The sequence below is a fragment of the Numenius arquata genome, chromosome 1, assembly GCF_964106895.1.
Source record: "Numenius arquata chromosome 1, bNumArq3.hap1.1, whole genome shotgun sequence".
Taxonomy (NCBI): domain Eukaryota; kingdom Metazoa; phylum Chordata; class Aves; order Charadriiformes; family Scolopacidae; genus Numenius; species Numenius arquata.
The window spans coordinates 76,696,376-76,710,247 of NC_133576.1; the positions used below are offsets into that span (position 1 = coordinate 76,696,376).

Here is a 13,872-nt window from a genome sequence, read left to right on the forward strand (position 1 = left end):
GAAGCTGAACTCCTGCTTTTCTTGCTGTGATACTTCGGAAGTATCTGAAGGTGTGCTGTGAAGGTTGCCCGTATCTTGCCTTTGCAAACCCCAGAAGAGTCCTACAAAGGGAGCGATGGGGTTCTGCAGCTCCTCACACAGGCTCACCGGAGCACGTGTGCGACAAAGAGGTGGCCTTACCCAAAGCAGGGCTCTCCCCACTCTTCTGCTTGGCTGGGCTGGTTGGCCACCTTGTGTTGGCTAGTGCCAAAAATGCCACGGGAACAAAGCGCTTAGCAGCTGGGGCCTGTGTGCCTAATAAGGGCTTGAGGAAGTAATTTGAATTTCCCTTTTTTTCCCAGCCTCCAATTTCCATGAAACTTTCAGGAGCCCCACAATACAGAATCACAGAATCTTCATGGTTGGAAGGGACCTTTGAGATCATCGAGTCCAACCACAAAAAAAACCAACCAAACCAACCAAAAAAACCCCTCCAATCCACCAAAAAAAACCCCCACAACCAGACACAAACCAACAATCCCGGGCACTAGAGCATGCCCTGAAGTGCCATGTCTACATGCTTCTTAAATACCTCCAGGGATGGCGACTCCACCACCTCCCTGGGCAGGCTGTTCCAGTGCCTGACCACTCTCTCAGTAAAGTAATTCTTCCTAATATCTAACCTAAACCTCCCCTGCCGCAACTTTACACCATTTCCTCTGATCCTGCCATTATTCACTTGGGAGAAGAGGCCAACACCCACCTCTCTACACCCTCCTTTCAGGTAGCTGTAGAGGGCAATGAGGTCCCCCCTCAGCCTCCTCTTCTCCAAACTAAACATGCCCATACGCACGTGGTAACGCCACTGTGAACGTGCTTTCCCTCCGGCACGTGCGGCTCAACTTCTCAAGGGCACGTGCAGGAGGAAAAGCAGCAGAACAGGTGAAGCAGACGAGCCTCACCTCCACCCGGTGCAGACCAGGAACCCCTGGCTTGGGGCTGGGCAGGGAGGGGTTGGCACCTCTGGGGTGCGAGTGGCAAGTTGGAGAACGCTAGTAACTTAATTCCCGTAAAAATCAGCTTTGAAAAAAGGGCAGTTTCTCCTTCAGCTTGTTAGGTTTGTCATTTCCGTACCCTGGTTTCTTCTCTCCTGCTGCTCAGCGCAGATGATGGTTCTGTTTGTCTGAAGTTATAAAACTTGCAACAAGCCGTTTAAAATACCCGCTGGTTTTTCATGCCATGACAGCCAGCTTGAAATGCACGCTGATCCGTGCTTCGCTTAGTAGTGAATCACAGTAATTAGGTATTTATGCATCAAAACCAGTTTTCACTTGAACGTAAAGAAAATTCTATCTTATACTGTGGCCTCTCTCGTGAGTCAGAGCTCACGTAAGATTGTCGTGTTTCAGTATTTTATTTTCAGCAATTGCAGTCCAACAACCGGTTCTCAACAGTTGTCGTGCCCAGTTTGACTGTAAATAATCTTTCCAAAATATGACAGTGTTGCGTTACAGGTATTGATATATCGGGCAATACATTCTCATGCATTGGCCGTGAGAAGAGCTGCTTTCCGTGTACCTGAGCCGTTCAAACATGGAAACGCGGTTGTTGGAGTTTAACAGGAGTTACTCATATGAGAGACTACGCACCGCGGCGGCATCCCACCCTAAAGAATTTACATTTCTACGGTGGTGGGATTTTTTTCCTTCTTAACTGGGAAGAATTGCCCGGGTTTGTTCCGGTAACAGTGGTGTTCCTGGGAGGTGGTATCGCCACCTCTTTTACCAAAGCGGATGAATAGCTGTGCTGTACCGAGCCGGGTCAAAAACCTGCGCCCCCGCATCCTTACACACGTGTGTGATCCCTGTGTGATCCAGACCGCTGGGACTGACCCGCCTGCTTCTTCTTACAGGACAGAGCTGCCGTTTCAACCTGGGAAATGGTGGAAGGAGGGCAAGCGGAGCAGCAGACTGGGAAAAAAAGCTGATCCTTCATCCTTGGACTTCTTTTTTTTTTTTTATATATATATTTTTTTTTTATTTCAGCTGCTTTGTTAACAGTTGTAAATACCCAATACTCTCCAAATAAAATCTTTAGAACAGAACGGCTAACAAAAATATAACACGAGCTGAGCAAAACTGTTGCCGCTACTACTAGATAAGTAAATGCAGGACTCTCAGCGGGTGCGTACGTGGTGCAGGTGGGGGAAGCGTCCAAAATAGACGGCAGCACGGACGCAGCCGTGTTGTTCGACACAGCCCTCGGTATATCCTAAGGCAAGAAATGCCCCCGCCCCAGTTGCTACGTGATCTGCCCTCGCAGCCTGTTGTGCTGAGAATCAAAATGTAGTGAAGATAAAGTCCTTAGGCTTCTAAGGGTCTTTAAGAGTGAAAAGTTCTACGCCCACTGGCTTAAACAGTTCTGTCCTTCTTAGGCAGAGTTGACGCTTTCAGCCTTGAAGTGTTTCCTCATTGCAGCGTTGCTGAGAACTCTTCACCCGTAGTAAGAGGGGATCCAGTTACCTGTAAGGCTCGGTATCCTTTCGGTTTGCTTTTGCACAGAACACATGGAGATTTCCCTAGCAGCGGGAGTACAGCACGCTCACGATCTCTCCAGCAGAACGGGGAAGATGATAAAATTAGTATGTTTAGGGGTTTTTATTACTTCACAGAGGATTAATAACTACTAACTGACCAGGTAAGTAACTTGCATAAACTTCAGGATCAGTATGAAGTGTCAGCATTGAAAATAAAATGGCTGTTGTACATCGTAGGATAATGCAGGCAAGAACGCCTTCAACACCACAAGCTTTCTTCTTTTGCCATATTTGTGTTAAAAAAAATATAAAATAAAATCCCCTGGAGTGTGGGGCTGTAGGTAGAGGGAGCGAGGCCCTGCCTTCCACATGAGGCGACCCGTGTTCCAGTAGCTGAGTTTAGACGGGGCTTGTACTTTACCTACTGGCACACTTTCTTTAAATCAATGTATGAAAAGATGACAGAAAAGTAAGAACCTGGGTTCATATATGAGGAGTTTCATTTGAAACTAGAATTCACACAAGTAATCTGTTCAAAAGGATAAAGGCTTTCTTTTATATTGTTAGGCAGAGAATAAAACGCGCAGCTGTTTTTCTGCTCCCTTTCTGGTTGTCAGTACTCCTAGAGAAGATGGGGAGGATCTTCATTAGTAGTTGAGCAGCTGCTTATTTATGAATGGGTTGGGTTGGAAGGGACCTTAAAGATCATTGAGTTCCAACCCCCCTGCCATGGGCAGGGACACCTCCCACTAGAGCAGGTTGCTCAAAGTCCCATCCAGCCTGGCCTTAAACGCTTCCAGGGACGGGGCATCCACAACTTCCCTGGGCAACCTGTTCCAGTGCCTCACCACCCTCACAGTAAAGAATTTCTTCCTGATATCTGGTCTAAATCTCCCCTCTTTCAGTTTAAAACTGTTACCCCTCATCCTATTGCTCCCCTCCCTGATAAAAGAGTCCCTCCCCATCTCCAGTCGCTGTGTTGCTCTAGTCACCTAGAACGAATGGCAAAGAGTCATCCCGGCTCTGGAACACACCAAAGAAACTACACACAATTAATTTGCTATTATTTTTATTTCCTACCAAAAGAAACTGCTACATTTCCAGAATGTTTAAAAATTGTAACGATTTGTATACATTAGTGAATAACAGAGTTACAGCATCTGTGTAGCTTTAAAACCAACAGGGCAGGTTGAAATCTGTACTGAGCTCTGTTAATTGATTGACTTCGCCTACAAATGTCATTTAGATTATAATACCACTGATGTTCTAAATACAAAAGAAATGCTCATTTTAAAGGAAATCCACTAAGCTGTTTTAACATCAGTTTTAACTTTCTGATTTTATTTAAAAAGGAGTTGGGCATCTCAAATAGTTTTAGGGGGAAAGCCAGTAGTAGCTTAATTTCCCCGAAGTTGTAGGCAGTTTACAAATCCGCTTATATTGAACACCAGAAACTCATCTCTTATGAGTAGATGTTGCTCTAATCTAAAAAGTCTGTGAACCCTCATAGACCAACACGAGCAAACATTTCAAAACCTATTTTAAAAATAGGTAACTGGTTTAAAAAGAAAAACAAAAACAAAAAAAATGCATCGGGGTGAGGTAGTAGTCACAGTGCATCCAGAAATAACGACTATAAGGGGCAGAAGGGAAACACTCGGAGCAGCCATTCTGATTCCAGCTGCCTTCCGTAGGCAGCTGTTGCGAGGTACGGGAACGCAGCCTGACTAGTGTGCGTGGCACTATGTTCCAATCTAGAGCTAGATCGCTGGAAAAGGGTGGCTCTAATGAATATATAACATCTATTGCAATAACTAGACACGTTATATGCTTGTTCCTGCGCTTTAAGGAGTATATACACTAGGAGCTAGATTGGAGGTTTAAGGGCAGGACCCGCTTCCAGACCCTTATGGGAAGTTTTGTAAATGTACTTTGCATGAACTTGCCCCTCTCTCCATATTGGTTCAATCCCTACGAGCTTTGACTGAATTCCCAAAAATTTAAGAAATGATGCTGTGCAAAAATCCCACGCAGCTTCCCCTTTATACCCGACGCTCACCTGCTCTGCCAACAGAGCCAGGTAGATATGGCCCGAACTGTAGAAGCCCCGTCTGTCTTGATTAAGGATAAAGAGCAAAAAAAGCTCCTACACCCAGGTGCAGCACCCGGAGCTCAAACACCTACCACCGGTTTTCTATTCCTGCCTTTGCCTTGCAGCGTTCGGCTGCCTGCACAGCGCTAAAGAGCGTACAGAGGGGTGCTGCTGGCTGCCCTTTGTTCCTTCGGTTCGTATTCCTGCCGGCTGAAAAAAAAAAAGCCGCCTACGTATCCATACACTGATCTTCTCAGAGCTCAAACTTAATTTGAGTTTAAAAAGCACTTTGCTCTTCCGTGATCACTGAGAGTCTGACCAGTTCTGTCACGTGTCACTATGTTTCTTATCCTGCCTAGTACCTCTCCAAATGATAATTTCACAAAGTTCATCCTATCGAGTTCTAGATGAGTCAAGGCCAGCTAAAGGAATAGAAAATTTTTTTTTTTTTTTCCAGGTAAAAGCATAATTACTGTTTAATGCTAAGATACCTACAGTAGATCCTTATTCTGCGATAGGGGAGCCTTTTCCAAAAAAACCAAGGTGTTGCAGGAAGGGGTGTACTGTCGAAACGAACGCTGCCTCTGGGACTGGGAATGGGAAAAAGGCAACTAATTACATTCAAAATCTACAGCAACTCTCATGCATTCCCTTTCCAAAGAGGCTTACATTTTGCGTCTTAATATACTAGCATGGCAAAAAAATGGAAATGCAATAGCTAATACTAGACAGAGTCTAAGAATGAAGACATGACAACCTTGGTGCAATCCAAGAAGATTCAGTTGAGCTGGTGGAGAAACTTTTATCTAAGTATCAAGTGCATTATTTTTTTTTTTTTTTTGCTGTTCACACTTTAGTTATTGCTCAATAACTATCAAAAAGAACAGAGGAATACTTTCAGTTTAGTTTTATTATATTATAACAGATCTGCAACTACAGCTTATTTCAGCCAAAACATTTTCATATTCCAAACTCTTAAAAAATATCTACATTAATCATATTTTTCTATTCTGAAAAATAAAAAAAATCTACCTATCATACCAATGCTGCTACAGCACTTGAAAGGGTGCATTACTTATGTAAATTCTACGGTAAATGTAATTACTCTTGCAGTCATTGTTCTTCCTTTTGCTTCTTCTCTGCTGCTGCTTTGGCTTCAGGTTTCAAAAAGTTTGTTAAAAGCTGTTCCGACTTCTGAAACCATGTCGGAGGCAGTCATTGAACGTCCGAATTTTTGAAAGGCTTGGTGGTTAGACTGCCTCGTGAGAGAGCAAGCTCCAAATGCAGCCACTAGAAAGGGATTTTGACTAAAAGGAAAACAAACAAACAAACAGTATTATAAACAAAATCTGAACACTCTTGGGTAATTCCTAAGGCAGTGGATGTAACCTTTGGACCCACAGATGTTTGTCAGCATTGCTGGGAAGGGCTCTCAAGCAAATACCTGTGTTTCTCAGACTCTTGCAGAGCACTTTTGGCTCGATTATTTTATTTTTTTTTAAACAAATAAATATTTCACTCTCCGTGGCACAGCACCTGACTGAGTGAGAAACACCACCAGGGCCGAAGGATGCAAAAAGAAAACATGCTTAAAAAGTGGGTAAGAAGGTGTTCCATGTCTAGTTTTACCGATGTGAAGCTTCATCCTTTCCTTCAGAGGAAGGCTGCGGTCTCACCCGGCAGCCTTTTGACTCCCTTTCCTCCCCACTCGGTATAGTTTTGTATGGCAGGGAGTGGGGGAAGGATGTGGGGATGGGGGCGGGATGATTTTTAACAAGGGCCATAGTCACTGCTCTGGGGCCTTCATTAGATCAGCTGAGCAGGGGCACAGCGACAGCTGTAGCTCACCACAGAAATTAAGGCACACACTTCTTCATGCCTCCTATGTGCTTATGAACTGCCTAACAGAGCGCACCCAGCCCTAGTCCTCAAGCGCTGAACCTCCCCTGGAGAAAGCAGCACAGACCTGCCACCTCCAGAGCACCTTCTCACAGGCCAGGCCATGGGAATCACTTCTGCTGCCTTTACAGCACCAGAGCAGAGGAAAACCACCTCAGAATGATTTAGCAGCGAAGCCCTGGGCTCCAGCTGCTGGCTAGTTAAAAACCTGACAAGGCCCAGCCATGGCTGGGACATAGCTGCCCGTAGGTCTCTTAAGGACATGCTGACTTCTGTGCCAATTAAGAGATTTCTGAAGGATTATGATGTAAAGCGCAGGTAAAGCAGAAAGTGAGTTTACGATTAGGTGGTACCAAGGCAGCTTTGAGTACCTTTTTCTTTAAAACAGCAACTTTGTGCACTCATCAAGGTGCAGGAGTGAGTATTTAAGCCACCTTGAGAGTCAATCCTGGATGCCCAAACACTGCTCCGAAAGGAGAGCTGTGCAGCACAGGCTTCTGGGCTCAAGACAGTTAAAGCACCTATTTCTAAGACTACCGCATAACCAGCTTGATACACACCATACTCCAAAGACATCACCTGAGCATCCTGTCTACTTAGCAGGAGAAGCCTATCTTCTACACCATTAGCACCCCTGAAAACCAGTGCAATCGTAATGTTTCCAAATCCTGCCCCTCACAGACCCGTTTTGAAAGAGCGGAGCCAGGCAGGAGCGTGGAAGGACTGGCTGGGCTGCCTGCAGCGCAGTCTGCAAGCTGATGCCACTGATTCACTGAACCTAAAAAGCTCCTCCTTTCCCCAAACAGAGGAGATAAACAGGATTGGTGCAGCAGGTGTCTGAGAAGGGTCACCTTAACACCACCACAGGAGACACAATCTATTGCCGATGCCAATTATACTCTCCCACTTTTCCTTCATCTATAAAATAAAGGAGTTTGAGAGAGCTGTTTGGAAAAGCCACAGAAGCCCAAGTCAGGAGAGCCTGGGGAACACATGCTGCATTTGCTCTCTCCAACAACTTAATACTGGTCTGTTGCACACCATGCAAAAATGAAGTCACTCTTTTAATAAAGGAAAATAGAATTTTTCCTTTGGTGGCAGCTTCAACTTCAGATACGCAAACAATCTTGGTTTCAATTTTTCATTCTGGGTATGTTAGATTTCAGAATTTTAAAGTCTGGTTCAACTGGTCCCTCATTCCTCCTGGGAACGTTCTGCTCTCACAGTAACTCAAGTACAGACTCATTAACTCCCACGAACATCTAAGTGTGTGCACCTGCTTGTAGCATCCAAATCCTACAAGAGATCTCCCCCTCCTAAAGCTTCGATAGCTCTTTACCTATAGGGAAGAGGGACTGTTGCTCCCTAACTGCTTCTGTCAGGGTTCCTTTCAACTTCATTTCAAGCAGCCACATTCACAGAAAGACTACATGACTATATGGACCAACTGGTCAGACAGGAATTGACATAATTTATTAAAAAAGCCAACAGTCAGCTGCATGGCTGCTTTTGTACGACCAAACTGGATGGCCGTTTGGCCTTTAAATGGTTACGCTGTTTGAAATTGCATTTTATTTGCAAGTTTCAATTTACCTGCCCCACTGAATTACTCAGGTACAATGCAAGAGGATTCCCCCAAATTACAAAAACAAAGCTAAATAACACATTTTTTTAATTATAGAGGCGTTACTGCCAGTGACTACCATTTATTTGTTCTTCGTACTTTCTACCTACATTCAGTTGTTTTGAAAATGCATACTCCATACGTAAGTATCCTTGGGAATCGATCGAAGTTCACAATCTTCTCCTGCCTCAAACTTGGGAGATGTTAAGATTACTAAGGAGTTTGTCATGTTAAAATTGTAACTATTATGTAGACTGCTCTAGAAAACCCTTACATTTTTTAAAAGTACACGGATACCTTAGTCTCAACAACTCCAATTTCATTTGGAAATTTCTACAACAGTCACCACAGGAGAACACAGACTCACACAAATTAAGTTATTAATTAATATTCATACCCATTTGTTTTTTCTGCTCCAGCAAGAAATGCCCAGTGCGCTAAGACTCCTAGAGAACCAGAAAGGAGGTCCCCCTGTCCGCCACATCTCCGGCTGCTTCCTTCATGGCTGCATACAAGTACTACGAACAGACAAACCAAAAACAAAGTCATGTGCATTTTTTTTTCTTTCATTTACGATGACATCACTGTAGCTGTGAGGGTTAATCTCTGAGACACACAGAGATTAACAGGTAAGAGATTAATCACAGGCAGCAGCACATGCTGAAATACACTGTTCTTAAAAAAAAATAAAAAAAATTGCATTAACATTTCTAATTACTTTTCAATCTTTTACAAATAACATCACACAAGGTATACGCTTTCTCCACTCAGCCTGCACAGAAGATTCAGTCACTCATGAGTTTAGTGGTTCCTGTGAACTGATGCTGCCGTGATGAGCAGTCACCCCAAACTCAAGCAGGTGCCTCCACAAAGCCATTGCACAACAGTGGCTCTCCAGAGTCTCTGACCTTCAGAGTTTACAAATGTAAATAAACCAAGGTGTTTTAAAGAGAGCAAATCCAAAACAGAACTAAACAAATTCAAATCTTCTGCCATGCCCATCAGAAAGATATTCTACTGAAAACAGCCTTTTCCCTAGGCTTTGTAAAAACCGTATACAAAGAGAAATCTCTCTTTCTGCCACTCAACAGTGTCCCCAGCACCTGTGTATGTTTCTGTCAACAGTGGGTAGGCCCTGTCAGAATATCAGATGATACATTTCTGTTTTAAATATACAAAGAACCTCGGTCAAACTGATCTCTTTGTGGAGATCAGTAACTTTGTGGAGATCTTTGTAACTACAAAGAACATGTGAATGGTTTTACTAAATATAACTCCTTTGTTCTCCACTCTCAACAAGCCCAAGCAGGAAGCCTGAAGGATAGGTAAGGCACACAAAAAGAAAACAACATCAATTCTGCTGCCCTTCTCCAAACTCTCTTGTGGGTATGTATCTATCCTTTGCTTTTCTTCTTGCTAAGCTCTGAAGAAAACCCAGGAGAAATTTATTTTTTCCTCCTAGGAAAAGAGAAAAGCTGGCAGAATCATGGGTGGCCAAGTAACGATCTTTAGCATCTCCAGTCAGCTACTGCAGAGCTACTCAGGTTCAGGAGTATGCACACACTCGTTTGTGCGCTCCCGAGCACGTCAAGTACACAAGCAAAGTACAAAACAAGACACTGTTTGGACAATAGCTCTTACCTCAATTTTCTTAAGTCACCTGGGCTGGGTTTCTCTAAGGTGTATGAACGCAGCAGCCCAGGTGTTTTAGAGGGAGTATACTAGCCATATTTTTAAAACGGATTTTTCCTCTTAGAAAACAATGGGGAAAATCCACACAAAATTGAAGGACTTGCAGGTACATCTTCTTAAATAGCAAGAGGTAAAAAACTACTTAACGCAAGTAAACCCTTTCCAGTTCATTAGCATAGTTCATTTCTGCGTTTTGTTACTCAGTGCAGCAAGGATTTGTACTTCACTTCCATTTCCTACCAATTCTTCCAGCAGTAATTGCTGGGCTCGTGAGGCCAGGCAGTTGTGCGTTTTTGCTGCCACTGAGAGGGCAAAGATTCATTAGTCACCAGGAACACAGCAGACACCGCTGCTGCATTGCCAGCAGTTAATTTTCCCAATCGCTCTCCTCCCCTCCCCCCTCCCCCCCAAATTAAGATTCTGGATGTGTTTCTCAGTGAGCAGTAGTTAATGTCACATTTCACAAGTGTAATGCTCTTCTGAGTTAGCTATTTGAAGAAGGTATGCCCTTTTAGGTGTCATGGTTTATTTTATAAAAAAAAAATAAAATAAAAAATACAGTGCTTTGGAGAAATTACCTCTAATTCTGCTACTTTGAAGATGGTATCTCACAGGATTTTCACTTTGAGGGCTTGAACTCCTGGCAGGAGGCAGGATGGAAATCCTCTGTTCAAAAGCTTTGGGGCCTTCTGACTGACAGCTGAGCACAAGCCCCTGCTTATTAGCTGTATGTCACCATCTGCCACTATTCCATAGCCCCACAACCTTCCAGTCAGTTTTCAGCTGTATAGGAAAGCTCTCCCTCAAATTAGGCCAATTATAATGCCCCACTACAAAAAAAAAAAAAAAAAAAAAAAAAAAGTGGTCTTTTGTTTGTGACTTCTTAAAAAGTAAGTCTCCAATATGTGCGGACTACCTCACAGGCAACAACAAAAGCAGACCTTTGTGCTCTGCAGAGAGATGCTGGAAAACAAATCCAAGCAATACCTTCAAAGAAGCAGAACTACAGGAAATTCACTTGAACGAGAGGGGAAAGGTATAACGCTCGGGCTATTCTTGTGCAGGGGGCTCAGTTCCTCCAAGAACGTCTCAAAATAAAAGGATGATGAAGATTACAACAGGCAACGGGAAAAGGAAGGAAAAACTCCTCTGAACTACAGTCACCGTTAACAGCTTTTAGAATAAAAGGAGGAATCCCACACTAGCATCAGGACACGCTGGCACACTGCCAAATCTGCAAAGGACAAAAGTCTTCCTGATGCTTTTCCCAGCCTTCTCCTAGAACAACCAAAATAAAACTTGTGTCTTCCCACTCCCCCCAGTCCGACATCCCCCACTAAGTATCCGTGACCCGCTGTGAAGACAGCTCAAGCAGTTCTTTAAGGACCACGGGGGTGACGTCCTTATATGCTGCACTGAGCAGTGACAACCAGTGGCAACGTTACAAGACTTCGATTAGATGGACATGGCTTAACAGTCAGCGCTGATGCCCAGAAGGGGGGGGAAGTTCTGATTCCCTGGAGAGATGCAGAATGATGTATTTACATGAGGATGAAGTATTTTGCAGTCCATCGCTCAGTGAGGTTACACCACGTTCAACTAGGGGTGAACATGTATATCAGAAAGCCTAGAAAACATGGTTCTTGGAATAGCTGAGGAGACCAAGATGAGTGGATGCTGGACAACAGGGAAAATGCAAAGACTGAAACTGCAAAGTCAGCCATTGGGCCACTTCAGGTCAATTAGTCCGACAGCAGTCCCCACCAAAATAACCTAGAGGTTCACCTATAGTTCAAGTGACAGACCTTAAGAGATAGAAACACACAACCAGCGCTGGTCAAACCGGCTGCTGGAGCAGGGTGTCTTGTTTTGGTTTGGTTTTTAATAGGTATGGGCAACCAAATCTGATGTCATTATTTCATGGGGTGACGAATCAAAAAAACCCCATCTCAGTATAATTAATAGGCAGTCTTTTAATGAAAAATGATTTATGCTAAATAACTTTCTGAAAAAAAAAAAAACCAACAAAAAAAACCCCCAAAAAACCCAAAAAAACCAGTTCCCTGGCACCTACCCATGGAGCATACATATACTATCATAAGAGAAGGCTAGATGAAATACAGATGTTATCACTGAAGAAATCGCTGAACAAAGTATGGCAAGGAGATCTGCTGGGGTCAGAACAACCACAGCCCTATTCAACAGTTTCAACATAATCTCAGTGATTAGACAGCGTGTAAATATTGCCAGAGCTGTGCGCAACAAATACAACATGTCCCTCGCATAGAGTCACCCGGATTTCTTGCTTACCTAAGTCCATCAAAACAGTTTGTGCCGAAATATGAGTATAACAGAAACAAAACAAAACAACAACAAAAAAAAGACGGCAGTCATACTGACAGAATATTGGAAAGCACAAATCCAAGAGTTCTAGGTTCCACACAATTCAAAATTCTGCCTCAGATTTCCTGGGTAACTATGGCCAAGTCATTTAGTAGCTCTATGTTTAACATGTTTCAGGCCAGAAAATAAGTTACCATCACTCCCTTTTCAACGCTCCTCCAAGGCAAGCTAAACATTAGCATTTGGGGCACATTCAGACCATGGTGTCACACTTAACTATGCCATTGCCAGCAAGTTTTAAGCTGAAGGAACTCCCAGTCCTAACTATGCTGGCAGATCAAAGTCCAGAAGAATGACCCATTTATGGGTATTGTATGCTTAATTAAAAGAACAGCCTGTTACGTAACTGAAAATAGCTGCCCTCTCTTTGAAGGAAAAAAAACCTGAAATTTAGTAGTTTTGCTGAGTTAACTGGCAGCATGAATTTTGATATGGCTGTATGCAGGCAGCCCTACTAACAACACTAGCTCCTAGACACGTTACAGTTAGAAAACGAAGGACCCGCATAGCATAAAAAGTAACGTATGTCTGTGTATTTTTGATTCACAACATTCATAGTGGAAAAAAACCCAACAAAACAGGGATTCCTTTTTGATTTTTTGTTTATAGCACAGAATGTGAAATATGAGATAGCTAAAGGTTAGACATGTAATACTGATGATGATAAAGAAGGTTAAAGAGCCTCTGTGAAACATCACACTTACTGAGGCTGCAGACCAAAAGACAGCCTGGAGATTAAAATTTAATTCTTGAATCTCAGATGTCCTGAACAAGTTCTCTGTGCTTGTTTTCCTCTTACACAGCAGGAATATTACGCTTATCCTAATGTGCTCAAGAACCACACATTAAAAGTACAACCATTCCAACTTCTGATTAGATCAGCTAACATCTGCTACCCCACAGAATCACAAACACTTTAGTTTAATTAAAAGGTTTAAGATTTCCATTTCCTATGCAAAATAATGTAGCTGTCAAGGACCATTTTGCGCCACCAAATGCAAGATTCAGGTTTAGACCATTACCAGATATGAGTAAAATCTTTTACCAATAGACATTTTTGACCTGGCAGATATTCATACTTTTAAGAATTCTGTCTTTTTCCTTTTGCAAGTCAGTTCACAGAAGTACCTAGCTGGAGATTGTGGACTCCCAGAAACATGTCCCAGAGTGCATACAGACAGGGAAACCGATATCAATGACTCAGGCTGGAGAAATCACTCAACTGATGTGGAAAATGTAAGTTGGCTTTTATATAAAGGGTGCTTATACTTTTATATTCCCTAATCACACTTTTAAAACTTAGATAGGTCCTTGAGTGTGAGACACTAGGCAGTTTAAGTTGAAAGAAAATAATCCAAATTTTATATTACGTTTCCTGGATAGGTGCAGGAGCCAGGGGACAGATGTCACGACGGATGAGCAGTGCCAGGCTGAGCTGAGCATACAACAGAGATAACACAGTGGCCCAGTGGACAGGAACCATCCCTCCCTGTTTTGCTCACTCTGCAGAAGCAGGACTAGAGACAAAGGTGCTACCTTGCTTAAAATCATTAAAATCCAGGCAAAATTTGCTGGGCAGCTGGACATCGTAAGAGCATTTAGCTGAGTGAGCTAGGGACTGACACGCACTGAGAACTGGGGGGGTTG

At 43.3% G+C, this 13,872-nt stretch overlaps 2 protein-coding genes across 4 annotated transcripts in view; one reads left to right on the plus strand and one right to left on the minus strand.

Annotated features, from left to right (window-relative positions):
• The window catches only part of CARS2 (cysteinyl-tRNA synthetase 2, mitochondrial), a 40,854-nt gene extending 38,741 nt beyond the window's left edge, over window positions 1-2,113 (plus strand). Inside the window, exon 15 of the mRNA XM_074153890.1 lies at window positions 1,892-2,113. Coding sequence (XP_074009991.1) covers window positions 1,892-1,966 — 75 coding nt within the window. The 3' untranslated portion in view covers window positions 1,967-2,113. The remainder of the gene's footprint in view (window positions 1-1,891) is intronic.
• Window positions 2,114-5,060: 2,947 nt separating this feature from the next.
• The window catches only part of NAXD (NAD(P)HX dehydratase), a 51,203-nt gene continuing 42,391 nt past the window's right edge, over window positions 5,061-13,872 (minus strand). For all 3 annotated transcript variants that reach the window (XM_074145919.1, XM_074145911.1, XM_074145903.1), the window contains 2 exons: window positions 8,528-8,648; window positions 5,061-5,914 (listed from right to left, as the gene is read on the minus strand). In XM_074145919.1, the coding sequence (XP_074002020.1) occupies window positions 5,764-5,914; window positions 8,528-8,648 (272 nt within the window). In that variant the 3' untranslated portion in view covers window positions 5,061-5,763. The remainder of the gene's footprint in view (window positions 5,915-8,527; window positions 8,649-13,872) is intronic.